At 46.4% G+C, this 24,139-nt stretch overlaps 1 protein-coding gene across 1 annotated transcript in view; it reads right to left on the bottom strand.

The window, feature by feature from the left end:
• Positions 1–1,578: 1,578 nt before the first annotated feature.
• The window catches only part of oca2 (oculocutaneous albinism II), an 83,535-nt gene continuing 60,974 nt past the window's right edge, over positions 1,579–24,139 (bottom strand). The window contains exons 21-23 of the mRNA XM_076277582.1: positions 20,936–21,029; positions 18,836–18,929; positions 1,579–1,666 (exon numbers count right to left, since the gene is read on the bottom strand). Coding sequence (XP_076133697.1) covers positions 1,579–1,666; positions 18,836–18,929; positions 20,936–21,029 — 276 coding nt within the window. The remainder of the gene's footprint in view (positions 1,667–18,835; positions 18,930–20,935; positions 21,030–24,139) is intronic.

Below are 24,139 nucleotides of genomic sequence, written 5' to 3'. Positions count from 1 at the left end.
CAATCAGTGACATGATTGACCTAAAGTTAAAGTATGCCAAAGATTACGTACTGTACACACAAACATGGAACTAGTAGTTGTGTGTGTGTGTGTGCGTGGGCGTGTGTATGTGTGTGTGCGTGACTAGGTGTGTATAAGTATGTTAGTATATATGTGTATCAGTGACTTGATGATGACTTGGGGAAGTATGTCAGGAGTATGTGAGTATGTCAGTATGGTAGTTTATCTGTCTGTCTTTGTATAGGTGAGTATGATTGTTCGGCATGCTTGTAGGTGGGGACGTTTACCAATGTATTTTAAGGAGCAGAAAACAACAGCCATATTGTCAAAATGAAATAAAAGTTTTATTTCTTCTTCATGTTCATATGAGCACAGTTCCATCACTGGCAATTGAAGTTTTCATCTTTAATTGACTGTCTGTAGAAAGAGCCCTATCAAAGTTAACAGTACTCTATGAAGTCTTACAATACTGGCAAGAGAAATGGGGTGCAGCTGTGGCCATTAAATATTATATTAACAGTATAAACACATACACTTTCTATATCAATGTACATTATCTGCCATGTTCAAGTTTAATAATATTACGGTTTTATATTATATTATATCAAGGGTTAATTATATTACAATTCAAACACATTAAAACATGAAATGCTTTTTCATTTTTAGGTAAAATATACAATATATTACTTTGATTCGGTTGAGATTAAGTGTTGACGGATACATTTTTACAGACTAGGTCTACTTAATTATCTAAAACACTGAATGAGCATAATCTAAAATCATTAACCCAAGATTTATGGACAGCTTGGGTGTAGTTTTTGGTAAGGCACATGAAAATCCCTTTAAATAGATGGTATGATGCCTTTTCATATAAAACAAACATAAGGACAAATGGATCATATTAGTGCCTCATCATACAGTATTTTCCAAGCTATACACAAATTAATAAAATGATTATTCTCAACATTATAAGAAGAATCCTTGGGTGAGTCACTTATTTCGGGAAATGTAAACAAGCTTGCTGTACTCCCAAGGAACCCCCCCCCCCCCCCCCCATTCCCCTGCCCCTCCCCTTGGCTGTCCTCATGGTATTCCAAGTCGCCATGGCAGCGGTAGCACCAGAGAGCACTGGCGAGTGCCAGGGTGAAGCTGGGCACTGTGCGCGGATGATTCATTCCCTTGGTTCGGCTCTTCGTCTCTCTTCTCTGTCCTCCGTGTCTGAGGCCAGGCGTGTGGCTGGCAAGCAAGAGCTGTCTGCCACGCTTTAATGAGGCCAGGCACACACACACACACACACACACAAACACACATGCGCACACACACACATACACACACACAAGCTGCTCACCGCTCTGCCAACGAACTGTCTCCCAGTCAACAAGGGACCCGTCCATCTCCAGCGAGGCGAGGCTTCCCCCCTCTCCCCAGAGTGTGATCATTCAAAGCACACATTCTAACACAGTCTTACACACACACACACACACACACACACACACACACACACACACACACGTGCGCACACACACAAACACACGCACAGAAAAAGTCTGTTTCTTTTGGTCCCGTGTGTGTGGGGTTTTAGGTGTTCCAGCCCAGTCCGATGTGAGTGGCCAGCAGGTAACACATGGCGATCGTACAGGTCATGAGCATCATGGGAAATCCTAGCCTGCAATAGAGAACAGGCAGAAACATGCCATTAGAGGACAACTCAAAGCAACATTATGCAACAATTTGTCAATGTTTGAGGTAAGTCTTTTTGCCTCTTTCTGAGGTATGTCATTCATTTTGATGGAACATGCCTGTGGTTCCGACAAGCCAGACAGAATATGTTTAGATTTATTTTTTTGTTCCAAGACCACACAGCACTGGCAAAAGACACGAGATAGAAACTTAGCAAGCAGTGCTAACTAGGTTGTTTGCAAGGTTTTGCATTCCCTTGAGGTATTTTGCTTAGCAGTTTCAGACCAAAATTTTGCTTTAAAATAAACACTGATTTGTACCTAAAAGCGGCAAATCAACCTAATACAGTGGTCACATGACAAGTGTTCACAAGGAGTGGACGGAACCAGACCACAATCAACGCTGCCTGTGTGTCTGCTTCGGTACGCTATTGACTGAGAGAACTCTGCTCTTAACACCGTTCCCACAGCAACCAGGAGATCACCTGCTGATGCCTTTACATAACATCAGTCCCTCTCTGTGTCTAGACATTTAGACTTCATTCATGTCTGTGTTTGCGAGTCGGCACATAAGGACTCCCACGCAGCAACCCTGGGGAAGGGAAGAGAGGGGCATTCTTCCCGCGGGTCCACCTCTAAGGCAGTGTGAGAGCTGATGGGTGGATGCAGAGACAAGGCTTCCAGACACCATTAACACTGAATCAGAAGGCTTTAGGCAGACAAACACACATCTCTCTCTCTTTCTCTCTCTATCCTACTCTCTCTCTCACTCTGCTCTCTCTCCCTCTCTCTCTCTCTCTCTCTTCTTTTCCCATCTCGCTCCACTATAAGCTGCTGTCCCTTGGCTCTTACAAACTCTATCCCATCCTGGGCCGGCACATTCCCTAATCTGCTTGATTGTAAAAGACCCATCTAGAGAGGGAGTGAGAGAGGGGGAAGGAGAAGGAGACAGTGACAAGGAAAGTTTGGGAGAGAGAGAAAGTTTGGGAGAGAGAGAGAGGGAGCATTACGGATGTAATTACAGTGTATACTGGTGTAATCTCTGCTTTTTATCACTGCAAAGCGTTGACCGTTGACCCCTAAGCCCACAAATCTCCATGATGTGTCTGAAAGCATTATTCATATTCCTGGTCTATGAACACTGCATAGCCAATGCATCGTCTGAGCATCCAAAAAGGCGATTAATGTTAGACAGGAGATGACCAGTCCTGAAAAAGTACCACTGAGTACTGCATCCCTGTGGGATAATACCATGAGAGGAGAATGTGTGTGTGTGTGTTCCCCTGTGGGATAATGCCATGCAGCTGCAAGAGTCCATTTGAAATCAGCTTCACTGGTTTACTAGAGTGAACTTAAAACACTGTTGGCGAGACACGTGGCTCCGTGAGCAGAAAACATAGACATTGTCTGAACATGTAGACTGAAAGGAAATACTGCTCTGTTTACCAAGTCAACCGAGTCTACCTGGAAAGCTAAGCAAGGTCACTGCCCCCCTCCAAATTGACAAGAAAACAGAGAAACAGTATGTTCCCATCCCTAAGCTCTAGATGCACATGTAATATTTATTCCTGCTATTTTGCTGATACGGCATCAGTGAAGCAGGGTTAGGTCTGTACACTGCACCCATGGAAACAGGCTATCTCTTTAAAGTACCCGCCACTAGGTCCTTATCCACAGGCGATCGCAGTTCTGTTCGTGGAAAGCTACGGGCATCTGTATGTACAGCGCATCAACTTCGATTAGCCCACCTGCACCGCCGCACACCCACACACATGCAAAACACAGGACAAGCGGCCAGTTGATCGAAGGGGGCCAGAGCTGAGAGAGAGAGGGCTTGGAATGGTCAGGCCCCCAGAAGCGGCCAGCTCTGCGCCGCTAGCCAGAGAGACAGAGCTAATGGATGTCTGAAAGAGTGAGTCAATTTGTCTGAGCGAGAAAGAAAGAGAGAGAAAGAGAAAGTGAGAAAGTGAGAGAGAGAGAGAGAGAGAGAGAGAGAGAGAGAGAGACGAAAACAGATTCAGGAAGAGAGTGGGGAGGAAGCCAGCTAGGAGTAGTGCTCACACTGCCGCTGCCCGAAATGACACTTTGAGAGTTCCAAATGGTCCAGAATGCTTTCAAGTGAAATAATTCCAAACACACGGAAATCCACTTTAGAGAGGGGAAAAAGAACAGGGAATGGTAATGCAGTTAAAATCGCCTCGGTGAAATTACAGCAGTCTATTTCACAGCCTAACATGTGTATACACATAGACACACACAACACACACTCACTCACTCACACACACACACACACACACACACACACACACACACACACACACACACACACACACACACACACACACTCTTACATGGACACACATTTACAGTAACCACCCAAAAAACTGTTATGATGGCTTCTTCCTATCAACAGGTGCGTTTTCTGAGATTAACATATGTTCACTGACCACCAGATTCAGCATCTTACTTCTGACCGGTCTAACAGTACAATGGGTCACCATGATGCAAGTCACAGATAACTGCACAGCCCAAGGACACGCATGCACGCGCACACACAGACACACACAGCTGGCCAAGCACTGAGCCAGGTGATGCGCCGTTTATATGCTGCAGGTGGACAAACTCGTTGGCGAGATGGTGTTTAGGGAATAACCAGCTGCACTTAGCTGCTTGGACAGCCTCCGAATCGGATGTGAAGTAAAACAGTTGTACAGCCCAGCTGTGTGCGTGTAGGGGGGCAGCAGGGGAGGGAGAGGAGGCCTTCAGGTTATATAAAGCCAGATAATGTGATTTATGAGTGCACAAAGGGGAGAGCCAGGTGTGGGGATGGGCAGGCAATCTTTAAGTGGCGCGCCTGACGATGGAGGAGAAGGATGAATGAGGAAGGAGAGGAGCTAATGAGTTGATGGACGCATCACAAACATCTGGGCGGGACTTAATGTGGGTCTTGGGTTTTGGATCACAGTTAGGTAGATGGAAAAAAAATGTCTTCCATTACTAAAAAACTTAAAGTGATGCTTTTTTTTGGGAGAAACTGAACAGACATAACACACTTGGAAACAAGTGAGAAAGTCCTTGAGGAGAAAACAAACTTTCAGAGGTTTCCAAGAAACTTCAATTGCAAGTGGCTGGAAAGAGTCAGTTCTTAGTTGAGAGAGAGAGGCTGATGCCAGAATGCCTATGCAACTCTTCCCCGCTACCCTAGCAACCCCGGGTTTGGGATGCTCCTCTTCCCCTTTCCAAATGAGCAGATGCAATCCTTCAGAGAGTATGATTAGAACTGCAAGGGGGCAAAGTCTGACAGTATATTCTGTTGAGGTGCCTTAGAGTTGGCACATTCTTTGGGTTCGTTTTAGTTTCGTTTTTGTTTTGTGTGGGTTTTTTTTTGTGGAAAGCTGATGCATTTTTCATCGCTCCTGAGGGCAGGAAGAGCCGGAGCAGAGTCTGATCCAGAAGCGCCTGCAGGAGGACGGCGCCCGGCTCCATGATCCGTCCAGCTCAGACAGACAGGATCAGAGGACGGGGAGGCCGGTCTGGTGTGCGGCCACCCTGGGACCCTCCTCCCCGGCCTCATATAGTTTTAGATGGTCATTGGCTTTGCTCGGTTCTAGTCGAGGGTGTTTTTTTTTTATGGAAAGTTCCAGATGGTTGGGCCGTTTGGTGATCCTCCAGCACCCTAGATGGCAGCGGCGGAGACCACATGGTGAGTACAGGGGCCAGAGTGGGTTGGCTGGCATTTTGAGGGGCAGACTGAGAGGAGACTCTACAAGCCATGCCATTTATGCCCAAGGCTCTTGCCATCTCTCTTGTTGTCCTTCCCACAGCATCTCTCTCTCTCTCTCTTTCTCTCTCACTCTCTGTGTCTTTTTTATTTTCATCTTTCTATTTCTTGTGAGAGGACACCACAAATCAAACTCCTCTTCTCATAATTACACAGCAAACTAAATATGATAAATGGATCTTAATTTGATAAACATTGCCATTCAGCCCAGGTCAGGGTAATATCATCATTATGGAACAGAAACTAACTTACCAAATCAGAATGAATGTGCTTCTGTTGAACCATGAGTAATAGACATATGTCATCTTTGTCATTCAAAGAAAAAATGGACATAAAATGTTAAGCTTTGGCCAGAGCATATGAACTAAGTAACAGAATGTGTGTGTGTGTATGTGTGTGTGTGTGTGTGTGTCTGTATTTGTATGTTCTATGCGTTAAATATGTGTCCTACAAACATCACTCAGTGAAAACAGCCAGCAATGTTTTTCCATGCCCTGATTTGCATGTGGAAAGGTCACATTCCTCTCACTCAAGCACACAGACACACACACACACAATGATTCTGGTGAAACTGTTAAGATAGTGCATAATGACACAGGTTTGTCTGTTGAATTTTAATGACAATGACAGAGAAGTGTGTGTTCGGGTGGAAGCTTGGGTACATATTAAGAGACTGGCTCTTCACTTTATGCTATAAAGGTCAGAGTGATTATCATTTCCACTTTACACACACACGCACACAAAGTCTCTCTGATGAAAGAGTCCCTGTTGAATGACACACATGTATACCTTTCCAAGCAAAGCCAGTGCTGTACAAAGTCATGTCTTTGTCCTCATCCCCTGTCCTCCAGATGCCCTGGTCTCCTGGATGTGGTGTGTGTGTGTGTGTGTGTGTGTGTGTGTGTGTGTGTGTGTGTGTGTGTGTGTGTGTGTGCGTGTGTGTGTGTGTGTGTGTGTGTGCGCGTGTGTGTGCATGTGTGTCTGTGTGCCTGTGTGTGTGTGTGTGTGTGTGTCTGTATGTATGTGCGTGTGTGTGCATGTGTGTCTGTGTTTTGGAGACGAAACGGAACCCTTTCAGGTCGACACAGGAGTTAAGCAGGGATGCGTCATTGCTCCATCGCTGTTGTCCATCTTCAGCGCAGGCATCCTCCATCTCACAGGAAACCAGCTGCCACAGGGAGTCAAAATGATGTACAGGACTGACGGACTTCTGAACAGCAACAGATTCAGGGCTAAAGGTCGAACCACCACCGTATCCACCACAGAGCTGCAGTATGCAGATGATAATGCTATTGTAGCTCTCTCAGAAGAGGACCTACAGTGCACCTTGACTGCTTTCGCGAAAGCGTACAAACAGCTTGGTCTGGCCATCAACATTAAAAAGACTCAAATCCTCCATCAGCCACCACCAAACAGCAGCACCCCCCCAAACATCTCCATTGACAACACCAGGTTGGAAAATGTGGACCACTTCCCATACCTTGGCAGCCTCCTATCATCTAAAGCCTCCATTGATGAAGAGGTACACCACCGTCTTAGCTGTACCAGCGGGGCATACTGTAGACTAAAGAAAAGGGTCTTTGAGAACCGGGACCTCCAGTCAAAGACCAAAATCTTAGTCTACAAAGCAGTACTGCTCCCCACTCTCCTGTATGGGTCAGAAGCCTGGACCATATACAGCAGGCACCTGGGAGCACTTGAGGCCTTCCATCAGAGGTACCTCCGGAGAATCCTCAGGATAACCTGGGAGGATCGACGGACCAACACCAGCGTCCTGGAGGAGGCTGGCATCTCCACCATCACAGCCATCATCGCCCAACACCAGCTCAGATGGACTGGCCACGTGATTCGAATGCCTGACTCTCGCCTCCCCAAACAAGTCCTCTACTGCCAGCTTGTCCAAGGAAAGCGTGCCCCAGGTGGCCAAAAGAAAAGGTACAAAGACAACATCAAAACAAACCTCAAGAAGTTCCACATAACCCTTAATACCTGGGAGGCCACAGCAACTAACAGGGCGGCCTGGAGACAACTTGTCCGAGATGGAGCTGCACAGTACAGCGACGACCTCCGTAGTGCTGCAGAAGACAAACGCAGATGCAGAAAGGAAATTGCCTCCACCAAAAAGGCTCCACCCAAACCCACAAGCGCTACTGCCCACCCATGCCCACATTGCCCCAAAATATGCGGGTCCAGGATTGGCCTCTTCGCCCACCTGAAGACCCATAAGGACCAAGAAGGAGGACCGACATACTCGACCACGAGTGTCCGCCGATGGTGTGTGTGTGTGTGTGTGTGTGTGTGTGTGTGTGTGTGTGTGTGTGTGTGTCTGTACTGTATGTATGTCTGTATGTGTGTGTGTGTGTGTGTGTGTGTGTGTGTGTTGGGGGGAAGCAGCTGCACCACCTGATTCAGGTGACGTCTCCAGCGGACTCTAGAGAGCTCTCTGTTCTCTGACCTGCAATCAGCTTCAGGTTTACTGGAGGAGGTGAAAAGAGAGGAAGAGAGGAGAGGAGGAGCGGAGAGGATGGGAAAAGAAGAGTAGACAAGGAAAGGAGAGGAGGTAGGAGAAGAGAAGAGTGGGGGGGGTTGAGCTTACTTAAGTCCTGAGACTCCTGAATAAAAGGCTGTGCAATGACTTTCTTACATCCAGGACTATGGAGACAGAGGGGGAAAAGGAAACAGCACAAGCTGCACTGCAGCAGAGCAAAGCTGAATGGACCCTCTGCAGTCTCTCCAGAATACACTCACGTTACATAAAGCGCAGTCAGGAGCAAGACAAAGACAGGGATGAAGAGAAAGAGAGAGAGACAGAGAGAGTGTGTGTGTGTGTGTGTGTGTGTGTGTGTGTGTGTGTGTGTGTGTGTGTGTGTGTGTGTGTGAGAGAGAGAGAGAGAGAGAATACAAGCAATAAGGAACACTATGCCAGTCTTCACCTCAATCTCACACCCTTCCCAGGGGAACAAGAGAGTGAGAATAGAACACAAGAATGTATGACATTAACACACACTGTATGGAAACCAAGGGAATTGCAACCCAATGTTTTCTTTTAATCGTATGTAAATGTAAAGCTAACCTAGTCCACATGCGTCACGTTACACAAACTATTTAATTAGTGAGAGACTGAACCGTACTGCACTGACACCTCTGGAGGTGATGACAGTGTTGCTTTCACACTCCAACAGATATGGGTCCTCTTCAATGCACCTGACACCCGACAGGACATCCAGATGTGGCCAGATGCAGAGAGCAGCAGCAGCAGCAGCCATTTTACCTCATGTTTAATTATGATAGAGAGGGAAGGAGAGAGGAGGGATGGAGGGAAGGAAGGAGGGATGGAGAAAGAGATGGAGGGAGATAGCGATGGATTGATGGATGGAGAGAGAGAAAGGGAGGGAGGAGAGAGGAGGGATGGATGAGGGGGAGAGATAGAGGGAAGGAGGCCCTTGCGTGCAGCAGCTATACCATGTGACTCAACGGTCAGGGCGGAGAACAAGCTTGAGGACGAAGACGGAGGAATGTGGGTCATTCGCATTGTGCTACAGTGGACTCTTAATCACTAACACAGCACTAGGCCCCCTCCCTCCCATTCCTAACACATATCTGCTGGCCTGCACAGAGATACACAGCTGCCTAATGGTCCAGTAAGGACAACATAATGACCGTATGCAGTCATGGGAACAACAACATGCATGACAACATGTCCTCCAATTACAATTGAATAAGTAATGCACTCAAGCATACAAAGGAACGCGGTGGTGGAAAGAAAGAATTGGTGGTGAAAAGCGGGATTTTAAGGTTGTGAACCCGTGGAGTCTTGACACACTGATGGCTTAGGCCGAAACGTGTTTGTGTGGACATGGTCTAAATAAATTAGCAATGAGAAAAAGCTTGAGGGCAGTTTTATCACTTAAATTTGACACTTTCTTTATAACTCACACCCAAAATTGTTCTTTGTCTGGAAGTTGAGCGCGCCTGGTCTCACTACTTGACTTTAGGTGTGTACTCTGCCTGACTCCATATTGTGAACAAAAAGACAAAAAGTTGAGGGAATCTTCCAAGTTTCTTACTATTATACCAACTACCACTACCAACCACACACACACACACACACACCAGGGATGGAAATTAGCACCAGCCACCAGCCAAATGCTAGTAAAATATGAAAGTGGCTGGTAGAGACACAAAGTAATAATTTAATATTGAGTGGCTGATGAATTTGAGCCAAAAATCTGCCAGTGGCTGGTAGATGTACACATTTTCCTAATTTAATTTCCACCCCTGACACACACACACACACACACACACACACACACACACACACACACACACACACACACTGATTCCGGTGAAACTGTTGAGATTGTGAGTGTGTGTCCAGGTGGAAGCGAGAGTGATTATCACTTCCACTTTACACATACACACGCACACACACACACAAAGTGGCATCTCTCTGATAAAAGAGTCACTGTTGAATGACACACAAGTACATGCTTCCAAACAGGAGCCCAGCCCCCAGATTCAGCTCACACAGGTACCACCTGTGAAGGAGCCGAGAGAGAATACAGATAAACAGTACAAGTATCGTTCTACTCCCCCCTACACACACACACACACACACACACACACACACACACACACACACACACACACACACACACACCATTGACTTGTGCTGTATGATGTCTGAATGTGATGTGTGGTTGCGGTGAGGGGAGGAGTGGTGGTGGTCTGATCTCTAATCATATGTCATTTTCACAAGTCCTCCAAATAGCCCCTGTGATTATGGGTCTGCTGCAATCTTTGATTCAGGCAGCCATGTTCTGCTCAGTGACAGGGCGAAAGTGGGGCTACCAATCTTGTGCTGGTTGGGTTTGGATCAACAGAAACACAAATAGTAACGTTTTAAAAATAAAATCCATATGATTAGAAACATGTGAATGTTAGAACTGGAACAAAACTTCTAACTTCTAAAAAATCGTACTACTAGTAAAAGTGCAAATGTCTGGAGACTTCAATTACTTCAAGGCAGTGGATTGATCGAACACCACGCATAGCACTTTTGGTTGAATTAATTTCAGTAGACTAACTTTCTCTTCCATCCAAAATGTCCCGTTAGGTCTAGAAATGTCCATTCTGCTCATTGTAATTCTGTGGTACCAACTCAGACCAGCCAAAATGCAAATGCTTGGTCCCCACACTTCGAGTGAGAGTTTATTGCCTGGCGCTCTCAGCATCAACATGAGCATACGTGGAACTGGGGGTGACCTCCAGACGTCATAGCGCCCGCGGCGGCACACGCCACCCCGAGGGGGGTGTCACTCTCGACCCAGCATGCAATGCGGCGTGATGGGGGAAGGTTGGTGGAAGTAATACATACACACACACACACACACACACACACATACATACTGTCTCTCTCTCTCTCTCTCTCTCTCTCTCTCTCTCTCTCTCTCTCTCTCACACACACACACACACACGCACACACACACATTCTGCTCAGAGGGGTTCACCTTGGCAGGATGTCTCCGTGTGCCCTCTCTACGCTCTCCTTCATCTGAGCCGCAATTTAATCACGACCAGTTCTCGCCTGCCTGAAATGCCCTGATGTTATCAGCTAACCCAGGTGAGCCCTCTGCTCAGTCTGGGGGGAACCTGCTCCACTGAGAGCCAGCGCCTCTACAGCCACTGCAGAGCACAAAACACCTGAGCTGGCCCTCATATTTCAGTGTCCGGCCTTCACATCTCAGTGTCCGAGAATCTATTCCCTCCCTCCAAAAATCAATGGTATTTTGCTCAGTGTAGAGGGTGCACAGACACTCCCCACTCTCTCTCTCTCTCTCTCCCCACTCTCTCTCTCTCTCCCCCCCTCTCTCTCTCTCTCTCTTCTCTCTCTCACTCTTTCCTAGTGCCCACCGAAGCGGGCGCCTGAAGTGGCACAGTTGCTGTTATTGTTGGTGGTTGCGGCATGGCGTGGTGTGTCACAGTTGCTGTTATTGTTGGTGGTTGCGGCATGGCGTGGTGTGGTGTGGCACAGTTGCTGTTATTGTTGGTGGTTGCGGCATGGCGTGGTGTGGTGTGTCGCAGTTCGTTGTGACTCGGTGCCAAGCTGGGGGCTGTGTGTGCCTGCGGTCTCCTTACGCACTGGCCTATTGTAGTGGGCAGAGGCAAGCCAGAGGAGCAGCAGGCTAAACGTGAATACACACACTCTCACATACAAACAGCACAGCACACACATGCACACACACACACACACACACACACACACATAATCACACACACCCACACACTCATAGACTGAACACACACTCTCACATACAAACAGCACAGCACACACATGCACACACACACACACACACACACACACACACACACACACACACACACACAGTACAAAGACAAATAACAAATCTTTCTGTCTCTCTCCTTTTCTCTCTCACACACACATACAAAAACACACACACACACACACACATTCTCTCACATATTCTCTCTCACACAGACACCCGCACATGCACACACACACACACTCAAGCACGACGCGGTGCTTTTCACCTCAATCACTCAACATTGTTTTCCCCTTAATGCCATTTATTCACTGGCGCATTTGTTTATGGCGTAAACAATGAACTGTAGACTGTGTGGCCCCCTCCTGAGTTCAGCCTAAGTGCAAGCAGCCATTCCTTGAGGGCTGCCGTGTTTAGGGGTGTACAGTTTTGCATAAACGACTTAAGTGTGTGTGTGTGTGTGTGTGTGTGTGTGTGTGTGTGTGTGTGTGTGTGTGTGTGTGTGTGTGTGTGTGTGTGTGTATGCATGTGTGTGTGTGTGTGCGTGTATGCGTGTGTGTGTGCGTGCGTGTATGCGTGTGTGTGTGTGCGCGCATGCACACAAGGGCAATGCCACTGGAGACCTCAGTTTAACCAACTTTTTTCACACAATGAAATATTCACAGAAACGACTCCACCAAGCCGTTTAAGTGTTGCCTTTTCAACTGATGCTCGACGGGATTTGTTGAGAACAGATTAGCAAAACTGCAGCCCTCTATGCATTTTTCATTCAGCAATTTCCACAATGAACCTCTGTGCTGCCAAAAAGGGAGGGCACAGCTCATGGAGTTACATGAGCACTGCCCCATTTTCAGGTGGTGGTGGTGCACCGACGGGACAACATAGCATTCTCAAAAATGGCTGTAACATTCCAACAAAGCCTAACACTTTAAATCATTTCACAAATTCCACAAACAACATGATGTGTTGATGATAAAACAATGACTGGCTTGCCTTTGTTACAAAAACAAAAGGAAAAAATTGTGCCAATGTTTTTTTTTGTAGTGAACAAGCTGCCCTCTTGAGCATGTAAAAATCCCGGAGGTTAAAGGCTAAGGCACTGAGTTTTTCTTCATCCTACCCAATGCAAAACAGTATTCAATCGACAGAATTTTAAAATAACTGGTATTGGAATTCTAATGCGATTTTGTACCATCAAGGCTAATGGTGATGTATACAATTCCCATTTCTTGTGTAAAACCAACCTACAAAGACCTACCAACCTATCAAAGACCCTGAACACAAGAGCATGGGAATGAATACCATGTAGATCTCATTATCTTGTTTTAGGGCAGTGGCCTAAGGGTATAGAGGGTATACTTAACAACTGACTGAGTATGCCATGCCTGTTCTACACAAACATATGAATCATTTATGCATGTCCTATACGTTATGGGGACATAAAAGCATCCATTAAGAGCGAACAGCAATTGGGTGAATAGCTGAAAAGGGCGTGCTTTTCATCTCAGGCAAATTTACAAGAGACCGTAAATTGCGTTTTATAGCATTTGGTGGGAGGCACAAGGGCATCTGGAGCACTGAGAGGGTAAACTCATTATCACCACAGTCCCTTTGATATACTGTTCCAGGCACTTCATTTGAAAGCCCCCCCCCCTCCATAAACGTGCCTTCGTGAGAATTTACGTACCCTGAAGCGATCGGAGCAACTGCGCATAACGTGCCAACCAGAGTGATTTACGAAGAGGAGGTGCCAATCGATGGGGGTTCAGGAGTGAAGCAGATCACAACCCTTTGGGCCACTTTGGGCCACACGCTCCTCTGAAAAGATGGATGGGGGCTGGCCCCTGAATCGATAGCAAAGGTGTTAACATGACCTGTGCAGGTGAAATGTGAGAAACAGAAGAGACTCCCCAACATCCCCTCCACTCCCATCGTCGCCCTTGAGCATCAGCAGAGGAGTTCATGGAGCGGAAGGGAGAGTTTGACTGGGGTCAGAGGTGGCGGCACTCTCCCTGCAGCCACACTCCAGTCGGCCGAGCCTTTAATCTGTCACCATGGCAATGAGTGAGGGAAGGCAGGCGGTGGAGCAGACGGTCGAGGGGTGGTGAGAGGGTGGGTGAGGGGGTTTGGGGGGGGGGGGGTTAACTGTTAGAGGCGGAGAGAGAGAGAGGGACTGACTGGCTGACGGGAGAAAGAAGACCCAGGGTGATTAATGGACCCCCAGTCTTTGGAGAAGACTTCAGCTGAGTCCCTGTCATCACCATTGCCGCCACCACCACTGACCGACACACACACACATACACACACACACACACACACACACACACACACACACACACACACACACACACACACACATATACACACACACAATAACAGGCCAACCTCACAATCTCTCTCTCTCTCTCCACCTCCGCCGCCCCTGCCACTGCTTCTGTCACTGCCACTCACTCCTTTTCTCAGAGGGCTTGGCCACGCATGCTGAAAGCATGACTCAGCCTCACATAATCAACCTCTTAAAAAGGCTCGGCCTCATTTAGCTGTAAGGGTCATTAGCCGCTGTTCCATTTCTTTAGCGCATTAGAGCTGTTTACGCTGCAGCTACGGCTGAGGATCAGCCTGGACTGGACTGGCTCGGGCGGTCAGTTCCCAAAACTGAAAGGGGAGAGGGAGGGTGACGAAAGCTCGGAGCAACACACTGAGTAATGTGGCTTTTCCAGGAATTAACAAAAACTGCCAAAAGGGCATTAGCGCAGTGGGGGAACTGTGTAAGCTCAGAGAGACTTATTAAAAGCATAAGGATGCTCATTCAAAAATGTCCTCACGTGCATCACAAGCAAGAGACATTCCCTCATACACAAAACACCTTCTTCAAGCCTCCAGCGCTGAAGGCATCTAGAGAGATTCTCCATATTTGCCACCATTACACCAAAGCAATTCATCATGCCTGCAGTCACAAATGAGAAGAGAGCAGGACCATGGGGTGCAAGCCCTGATAGGCGCAGAACAGAGAAACCAAATGGGGATCTGTGGTGGGCATTTGTCATGTTGGTGCACATTCCCCTGGCCGAGGATTGTGGGTAATAAAGATCCAAAGCTGGAGCCTCTCTCTCTATCAGGGGTAATTGGGAGGACGAGGCAGAGAGGGAGGTTAATGATAAATGAGCAATTACGCAAACATCTGCTGCATCCTCTGTTTGTTTTCCCAACCACTGCCAAAAAAAAAGAAAATTTAAAAAAGAGGAAAAATAGAAAGAAAAAAACGCCACGGGCGAATCTACTCCCCGGCTGATACCCGTCCCTCCAAGGATGACTCTGAACCGCCCAGCTGCTCGGAACCCACTCTAGGAATGTTCCGGCAGATTTTCTCAAGCGACACAGCAGGAAGGGGATTCCAGGTCACACAAAAAAAGTAAACACTATATCCAGGCCTCAGTCGAAGCTACGCACAGGCTTGGTATCCTGCCGCAAGCTCACTTGATTATGCATCGACAGCAGGGGGAAATGTAGTGTAGAGACTGAAGAAATGATCTAAGAACGCCTAAAGTAGGGATATAATACAGTAGTCACTGTTTAAAGGTAAATCGTGGTAAAATTCTGACACTTAGTACCACTGTTTGAATTTTTAATTATCGTTATACAAAAATACACAGTTGATCTCTATGTTATATGGGTTACATGGATGACACAGACATACAAAAGAACAAAACTGAACTAAAAAGCTAAGCAAATTGTCTTATGTTAGTCTGGGTATGAAAATGGGTTTGTGCAGTCAGTTCTTTACCTATTCTTCCGATCACCACCATCTTGCTAGCACTCCTCTCACAACATGGCAGCGACGTGAAGAATAGTCAGGGCTTCTACACACAGTTGCATTCGGTCAACGCATGCCAGTGGGTGTTCCCGACGGTAGCTATGCAAATGACTTGAAGTATAACCGTAATTTGATTGGCTGGTGCCATCCGCCGATTGGCTTGATTGGCCGGTGCCGTCCATCGGTGCAGCAACAGCTGAACTTCTCAACGCGAGCAACGCAACGCAACGGACCCACAATTCAGTTCGGCAATGGATGACGTAAGCCCATGTAAAGTGAACGGGATGCGTCTCCAGCACTGCAACGCACGCAACTGTGTGTATAATAAGTGCATTACCTTATTATTACTCCATTCAACAGCATCTTGTGAGGAGTCCTAAAAGGATGGCCGAGAATTGCTAATGCACTGACCGCACAAACCTTTTATAGCCTTTCTGTATACTTTTAAAGTTAAAAATACTTTGGTTTTTCGGGCAAAAGTGTAAAGTAATGATATTTTGAGTCTAGTCAGTATCTTAAAGTAGCGATTTACATTGACATACCACATAACAAATTCATAATCAGACTAATAATCTGCATTTATATTAATCCTATTCCAAACCTTCAACTACACACCAAGTGCAATGTCTTAATGTGTTGGTATTGATTGTTAATACAAATGTTATGCTATAATTAAGATATTAAAGGAATACAATATAACACAGGGCCTAAAGAGGAACTACAACTAAAGCTATTTAGCTGAATATTTAGCTGTTTATCCATAAACCCAGTAAGCGTTTCTTTAAACAAACCCTGTGTCATACAGAAAAAAAGAGAGTGAATCAAGCTAGAGGCTTTCTCCTCAGGCCGGAAGGTGTGTCTTCCATGCTGAGATTGGCTTCATTGATCACGTCTTATCTGCCTGTGTGATGTGCGCTCAGAGAGAGGCTTTGTCTGGCCCTGCTGTCTCTGCAGGGAAACCCTGACCCCTGATCGCTGCCATTGATTGGCTGAGCCGCAGGGTCCCAGTGGCAGGGTAAGATGCTGCCGAGAAACAGAGCTGACAGACAAAATGGGCACCGGTGATGACCAGAAAAATAGTTCCACCACTGCAGGTGTCCGATACTGTCCGACCATATTTGGACAGAAATGTGTAAAACTAATATAATGTACGGTACTGTCCGTATTTATGTATTTATGGCTCTGTCCACTTAAAAGTTGAGCATGTCATCTAGTTGATAACATTATAAAACGAACCATCCAACTCTTTATGATGATAGCCTACATCCTAGGCTGGAGCTTCTTTTATGTGATAATTTGACGCTATATTTATTTCTGTAGCGAAAGCGAGACCTGATCTTTTGTGAGGACGAGATAAAAGGAGAAATGGTTCCCTGGCAGATCGCTGTGTGTGACTCGCCTGTCGTTCCATTTACCCCATAGACGGAATCAAAGAGCCCGTTGCGTCCTGCTGCAGTGCGCTCACTGCCTAATCAGACCCGCATTCAAGTCGCTCTATTCAGCATTGACCACTCTCTCCACCACATCCAACTGGGGATGCCGCCAGAGATCTACGGGAGTCCGCCATTACCATGGCAGCTCCTCGCATCGCGCAGGTGGCCGCGGAACGGCTGTGCCAAATCGAGCGAAAGGAGGACGTCGGCATCTCTTGAACCTTCTGCAATACTTGAGTGAGAGAGAGAGAGAGCGAGAGAGAGAGAGAGAGAGAGAATCCCTGGTCGTCTTTTCTCTGAGCACCTGAAATAGGTCTACATAACAAGCCAAAGACCCATCAAATTAAGCCGCCTTGAGAGTGTCCTGTGATAATGAGACCACACAGATCAGAGGTAGGCGGCAGCTTAGGAGGCAGCTCTGGGGTATCTCTGATTGCTGGGGTGACTCTGCCGATTGGCAAACAAACAGATATCTTATGGGCGAGGGTGAAGTGGCAGCCATTCGGTGGGAAACGCTCTGAAATGATTCGTAAAAGGTCAGTGTTTCAATACATAGGCATCCATATTTCATTTGTTTATCACCAGCCTGTGTTTTTGTCTTTGACACTGAAGATGTGTAGAAGGTAATCATTTCATTTTGGGGCCTTGCAGCAAATAACGACTCAATCTGGAGGCTGCTTTCGATTTGGAGAAACGACACCAGCCAGTGTGTTACAGCTGAACCCATCTGTTTGTGACCTGGCATTTCATGTAACCCATGATGAGGGGTCAGAAGGGCATAAGTAACTTGAAAAGATGGCTCGGTCAACCAAAGCTCTTTTTTCAGCGAAATTGGAAGGGGAAAAATGTTTTATCCACAGAGGGACTATAAAAACACAAAGCTCCTGGCACTTGGTTTCAAAGGAAGATAGTGTTGACAGTGAGCAACAGGCCCCTGGGGTAAAGCTGTCATGTGCAGTTTGGGCTACAAGCTATTGCACCCGTTTCCCAGTTGATGTGTTGCAGATTGATGTAGCATTATTTTTTTCTGTCTAAAAAGGGTCCATGTTTTCAAAGGGTGTATAAGAGGGAAATTGACCAGGTAGCAGTGCAGCATCAGAAAATCAAATTGCTCCCTCACAAAGAATGCTGGGATGCGCTGAATAGATTACTCTTGAAAAGAGTCCAGTTATTACTCTACGACACCTACATGTGGTACAGTCCTTTCATACCACAAGCCCATTTCTGCAATGACAGGACCATCCAAATCAAGAAGTCAGAAATGTAAAGCCTCAAATCCTGATTATACCACAACATCCTAATACCTAACAACCTAGCCTAAGCAACCTGTTGGCAAATCAGAATTGGGAATTGAGTAAAAAAACGCATTTAAACCTTCATTTACAAGAAAGATGAGAAAGATGTGCTGCACTTCTGAAACAATTTGATGAGAGTTTAATGCGCCAATTTAAGTTTCATTTCACTACTGAAATTACACCAATGGAAGTCGTAAAACAGGAAGTTCGGAAACATAGATCCTTTCCAGACGGACCTGCAGAGCAAATTCAAATTTACTAGCAGGTTCTTCTGGGTTCACCCAGGCTAACAACAACCACCATCTACACAAATGGGGTTACTTACCTGGGAAATAATTGCTTAGAGCCAATAGCATTCATTCTATAATGGTTTTAAGTGGCATTACTAAGTAAGAGAGGTTTTTAGTGTACTCATCACATCAGTACACACCATTCAAAACATTAAAAAACGATTTTCTGGAGTATTATGAAGTTGACTTGATGATGGGTCACTTTACTCTAATAGTTGTGTTATTAATAAATGGTAACATCATGAGAGTGGTTACATACCTGAAGAACTCCATGAATGAGAAGCCATAGCCGTGCTGCTCTGCGATTCCTGCACACACCACGTTGGCTGACGCCCCAATCAATGTCCCGTTCCCTTTGATCAAAAGAAGCAAAGAAAGACACTTACGAACTGTAGACTTAATATCGGTCATGTCGGCAGCTAATATTCCCCTGCTCCGATGTGTCTCACTAGCACATTTTTATCAGACGGCAAAAATCCACAGCGGAATGACAATATCACAATTAAAACATAATTAATATTAAAAAATGTCACTGTTCACTGGCAGTGAAGTGCTTTAAGTGGCTTGTTTAAACAAGAAAAAAATGACCCCACACTTGATTTGTTAGATTTGTCAGGCTGATTGCAATCTCCTATCCGCCCAGTACAATGGCTTTGAGCTGGCAGTCAATCTGGCAGAAAATAACCCTGCGTCCTTAACGAACAGGGACATTTGGAGATTAATATGCTTTGTCTCCGCCAGAGCGGGATGCGTCATGTACCCCTCGCCCAACTCCTCTCAGCTCAACTCAACCCAACTCAACTCAAATCAACCCACAAGTTTGATTGCTTTCTGGCCGAGGGCTGACTGTGTCTATGCGAAATCAATAACCATATTTTATAGAGCAATTTTTACAGGCCGCATGACTCTCAAGTACTTATCCATTACATCTCCCAACGCCATCAACCTACTTTTAAATGTCACCAAGGGTGACTGTCCATCTTACTGCACAGTCACCCAGCGAATCATAACCACCCAACTGTCTTTGCTTTTTCTTCTCCCCCTCCCCTCACATGCTCAGAGTCATTTTTCTCTCTACCCCAACCCTCTTCTATCCCTCTCTTTCTTCTTGCTGTGGTTGCGCTCTCTCCTCTCCTGTGCTTTTATCTATTCGGCGGACAGGACGGCTCAATAGGCGGTGGAGCCGGGGCATGTCGTCGGGCTCCCATCGATCCTCCTGATGCCCGTCACATTGCAGCTTATTAGACCCCGAGTGCTGCTGCTGCCGCTCTCCTTTTTATCTTCAATCTTTCTCTCTCTTTCTCTCTTGTTACCTTTTCTCACTCGTTCTGTCATTTATTTCTCCCTCGCTCCCTTTTTTCTCGCATGCTCCCTTTTGTCTCTCATTCTGTCATGCTCTCTCGCTCTCTCTCTCTCTCTCACTCTCTCTCTTTGCTGTGTTGCCCATAATGGCCTGAGCACCCCTACTTTAGACAGACCTCAAAGGAGAGCTCTAGCCCTTTTTCGGACTACAAACCCAAAGCATTTATCTGGTGAACTTTCAAGGCCTCTGAGCCCACAGTGGTTCAGATGTCTCCAGGTCTGTGTCAGAGAGAGGAGGCTATGGCAGCGGCTAACTCACTCAGACTGCAGGCTGACTCACATTAGAGACAGAGACACACACAGACACACACATACACACACACACGCACACACACACACACACAGACACACACAGACCACAGACACACACAGACACACACACACACACACACACACAGACACATACACAAACATGCCCAAATATGCGCGCACACACACACACACACACACACAGACACACACAGACCACAGACACACACACACACACACACACAGATAGACACATACACAAACATGCCCACATACGCACACACACACGCACACACACACAGACACACACACAGAAAGTGTTTTCTTGCCTGTCTGATTTCATATGGGGGGTTCTGGACCAGATTGTCATGACACCCTTTGCAAAGAGGGGTTGTTGTTTGTGCCATTGTGTGCATGCGATCCGTGCTTCTATCTTTAGTAGATCAGTTGGCTTACAGCGGTGATTTATTGAGCTCTATTAAAAAAACGTGTACTCTTATGAATTCATTTGTTTACATGCTGAAATAACCGGGGGGGGGGGGGGGGTTGGGAGAGGGGGATTTGTTATAAGCCTTCCGAGACAGACTGCAATCTTCTCAATGCTATTAGCAAGAGGGAATAAAAGAGCACAACAAAAACATAAATTAATTTGAGTGCAGGTATTCCCTCCCTTGTTTTTTTTTTTTTTTTTTTTTTTTTTTTTGCTTTTCCGTCTGCTCTCACAAATGGTGTGGTGTTAAGGACTGACCTCCCAAGCAGGCGCCCATTGCCAGCGCAAAGATGAGAGGCTTCACCGGAAGGTTGACATCCTCGTCCTGACTCAGGTTAATGAGAACGGGGATCTGTCGGGCGAACCAGAGAGCGAGAGAGAGAGAGAGAGAGAGAGAGGAATTGCATGCATGAAGTCACACTTTTATCAGAAGAGGAGGAGGTATGAACTCTCCTGGAAGTGCTACAACACATCACAGCATCCATAAATCAGGAACAGTGTAGTTTAGTGTAAGGAAAAAAGGCCCTGTTTGATGGGGGTGGAGTGTGAGTGGGTGGAGGGTGGAGGGCGGCTATTTTTGGTACCCATACAGACAGAGGTATAACTGCCATCACACACAGGCAGCCACAACGCATATGCATACTTGACTGATGAAGACGTGGCACACATCGAAACGTTAGTCCTTATGTTGGCACCTTAATAAAAACTACTAAAATTCAACATCTTTGTCACTCCGGTGAACTCTCTCTCTCTCATATTGTCTTGTCTTTACTTTGTGTCATTTGAGAAGAGTTGCACAAAGCCTTCTAGCAGATTGAGTCATAATTATGTGGCTGCTGTGTTCAAACAGCACTCTAAAATCAATATGCATCCACATTCTTTCTCCCTTCATCTCTCCGTTTCAGAACTTAGAATCAGTCGTGTTTGGAACATGGAACTGAAGATAAAAGTATGCAGCAGCCACAAGCATGAGCTGTATTGCTCCTCCAAACATCAAACCTCTTTCCCTGTTTTTCTCTCTCTCTCTCTTTCTTTCACTCAATCACTCTATCTCTGTTCAGACTTTCCTCCCTGGCTCCGCCCAAGTCCAGCCAACCCCTGGTTTTGTTTGTGCTCTTTCAGCGTTTGATGTCAGAGGAAGTGCATCATGTGAGCTGCACTCTACGAACCAGCGGGATTAAACTATGGTCATGTATTCATAATGAGGAGCTGGGAAGTTGCTGTTGCTGTTGCTGTTGGTGGTGGTGATGGTGCTGGTGGTTAGGGAAACAGATTGTGTGCACACAGATTGTGTGTGTACTGTATCCCCCCTTTTTCTTTTTTTTCTTTTTTAAAAGCAATTGACCTGGCTGGATATGACGAGCCAATTATGTTAAGGGCCAGCATCTCTCTCAATGAAAGAAGAAAGCAAACACACACACACATACACACACACACAGCGCACACATCTGAATGGATGTGTTTAGAGTGGGGTGGTTGTGTGTGTGAGTGTGTGTGTGTGCGGGGGGAGGGGGGGGGTGCACTTATGCCTACTGTGGTTTTAATTTATGACAAAAGAGGCAGAGCACAACAAGAGATGTTGTTTCAATTACCCTGGAAAACACAGCATCTTTTCCCACCCCTGCCTGTGCCTCTCTGGGATCTGGGTGAAACCACATAATCCCCCAAGGTCCCCCAAAACAACCCACAAGGTCACTTTGTAACTTTGCACAGTTAATAGATTTTTTCCCCCGCGTTCCATCGGCAAGCAAGCGCACACGCACACTAAACAAGCTTAGCTCCACCTCGACTGGAATCTTCTTAGCAGGATAATGGCACAGCAGTTACAGCCAGCGGCAGTGGGGCCCACGAGGAAGACAATGACAAGACCGTCGCGTCCAAGAGACACACAGAAACAGACACAGAGAGAGAAGAGGAGAGAGAGAGAGAGAGAGAGAGAGAGAGAGAGAGAGAATGGCTGTGAGCTGTTTTGTGCCCACCGAGCCCATTGTGTTTATACACACACACACACACACACACACACACACACACACACACACACACAAATAATCAGCTGTACATACACACACACAGAGACAGAAACACACACACACATGCAGAGAGAAAGAGAGTGGGAGAAAGAGAAAGACTGAATCGCTGTGAGCTGCTTGCGCCCACCACACCCATCATGTTTTCACACACACACACACACACACACACACACACACACACACACACACTCACAAACACCGTCTGCATTAGCCTTGGAGCTCGGCGCCCCCTGTGGCGACCAAATGCTCAACGCGACCACTTTAAGAATAAGCCCCAGTGCCTCCTCCTCTCACATTCCAATATGTCGCTGCTTAGCGTTGCCGTGTTGGTGGCAATCTGCTGAGCTGTCCCGGCAGCAGATTACACTCTGTACCACGCTACCTCCATCGGCAACGCCACCACCATCATTACCAACGACCTTCACTTAGCCGACACCAATATATATATATATATATATATATATATATATATATTATATATATAGAGAGAGAGAGAGAGAGAGAGGGACAGAGAAGGAGAAGCCTTGTTTTTCTTTCTCTGTACAGTGGAGCCTACCAGATAGCAGGTCTATCCTTCACAAGAAATGAACAACCAAATGGACTGAAAAAACCAGCATGACATTAACAAGGTTTTGGCGATGGAGAATTCACCGCTCCCATTCCCCCTCTCCCTTTATGAGTTTTCACAAGACTTCTGAGACTCCTCTGTGTGGTGCTAAGTTAGGCTCCACCCATTTACAACAGCAAGCAGCAGCATCCCCACCACATGCGGGTTCAGTGGTCCTTGGGTACCACGATCCCATTCAACAGGCAGGCATTTCCCCATTCCCATCTCTCTCTCACTCATTTCCTGTCGCTCTCATCTGTCTTATCAGCATAAAGGCATTAAGTCCCGAAAATATATCTAAAATATTATATAAAACTGAGTTTTGGAGAAGAGAGGTCTTAGCACAGGTCGGGTAGTTCCTACGGGCTGGCGTCACATTGATCTCCATTGGCCAGCTGTTCCGTTTTCAAGGGGAATTTGGGCTGCAGGCTCACAGAGGGAGGCTCTAACTCAGACTAGGCAAAATCCTAATAGATAGTCTCTGATATAAGCTTGGACACTTTATGGCCAAAGTATCGATCATAAAATTATCCCGACTGCTTTGCACTCTGGGCAAGTTTGACCTGACACACACACACACACACACACACACACACACACACACAAACACGCACGCAAACATGCACACTCACATTCATTCTCTGACTTTTTCTCTCCTTCACAGCTTTTCCTGTAAGACCCTGAGCTTTCCGCGATGAAAAATGAACGCGGGTGACAAGATAATAACAACAATAACAGAGGCAGAACTATTTGTTGGGCTAAACTGCATCTGTTTCCCTCCAAATACATACAGGAGCCGTTCACACACGTACACAGCCAGCACGG

Source organism: Alosa pseudoharengus, unplaced genomic scaffold, assembly GCF_046254945.1.
Source record: "Alosa pseudoharengus isolate Yale_2024_CS ecotype anadromous, Long Island Sound unplaced genomic scaffold, YU_APseudo_1.1 YU_APseudo_1.1_scf_11, whole genome shotgun sequence".
Lineage (NCBI taxonomy): Eukaryota > Metazoa > Chordata > Actinopteri > Clupeiformes > Clupeidae > Alosa > Alosa pseudoharengus.
This window is presented reverse-complemented; position numbering and strand designations above follow the sequence as displayed.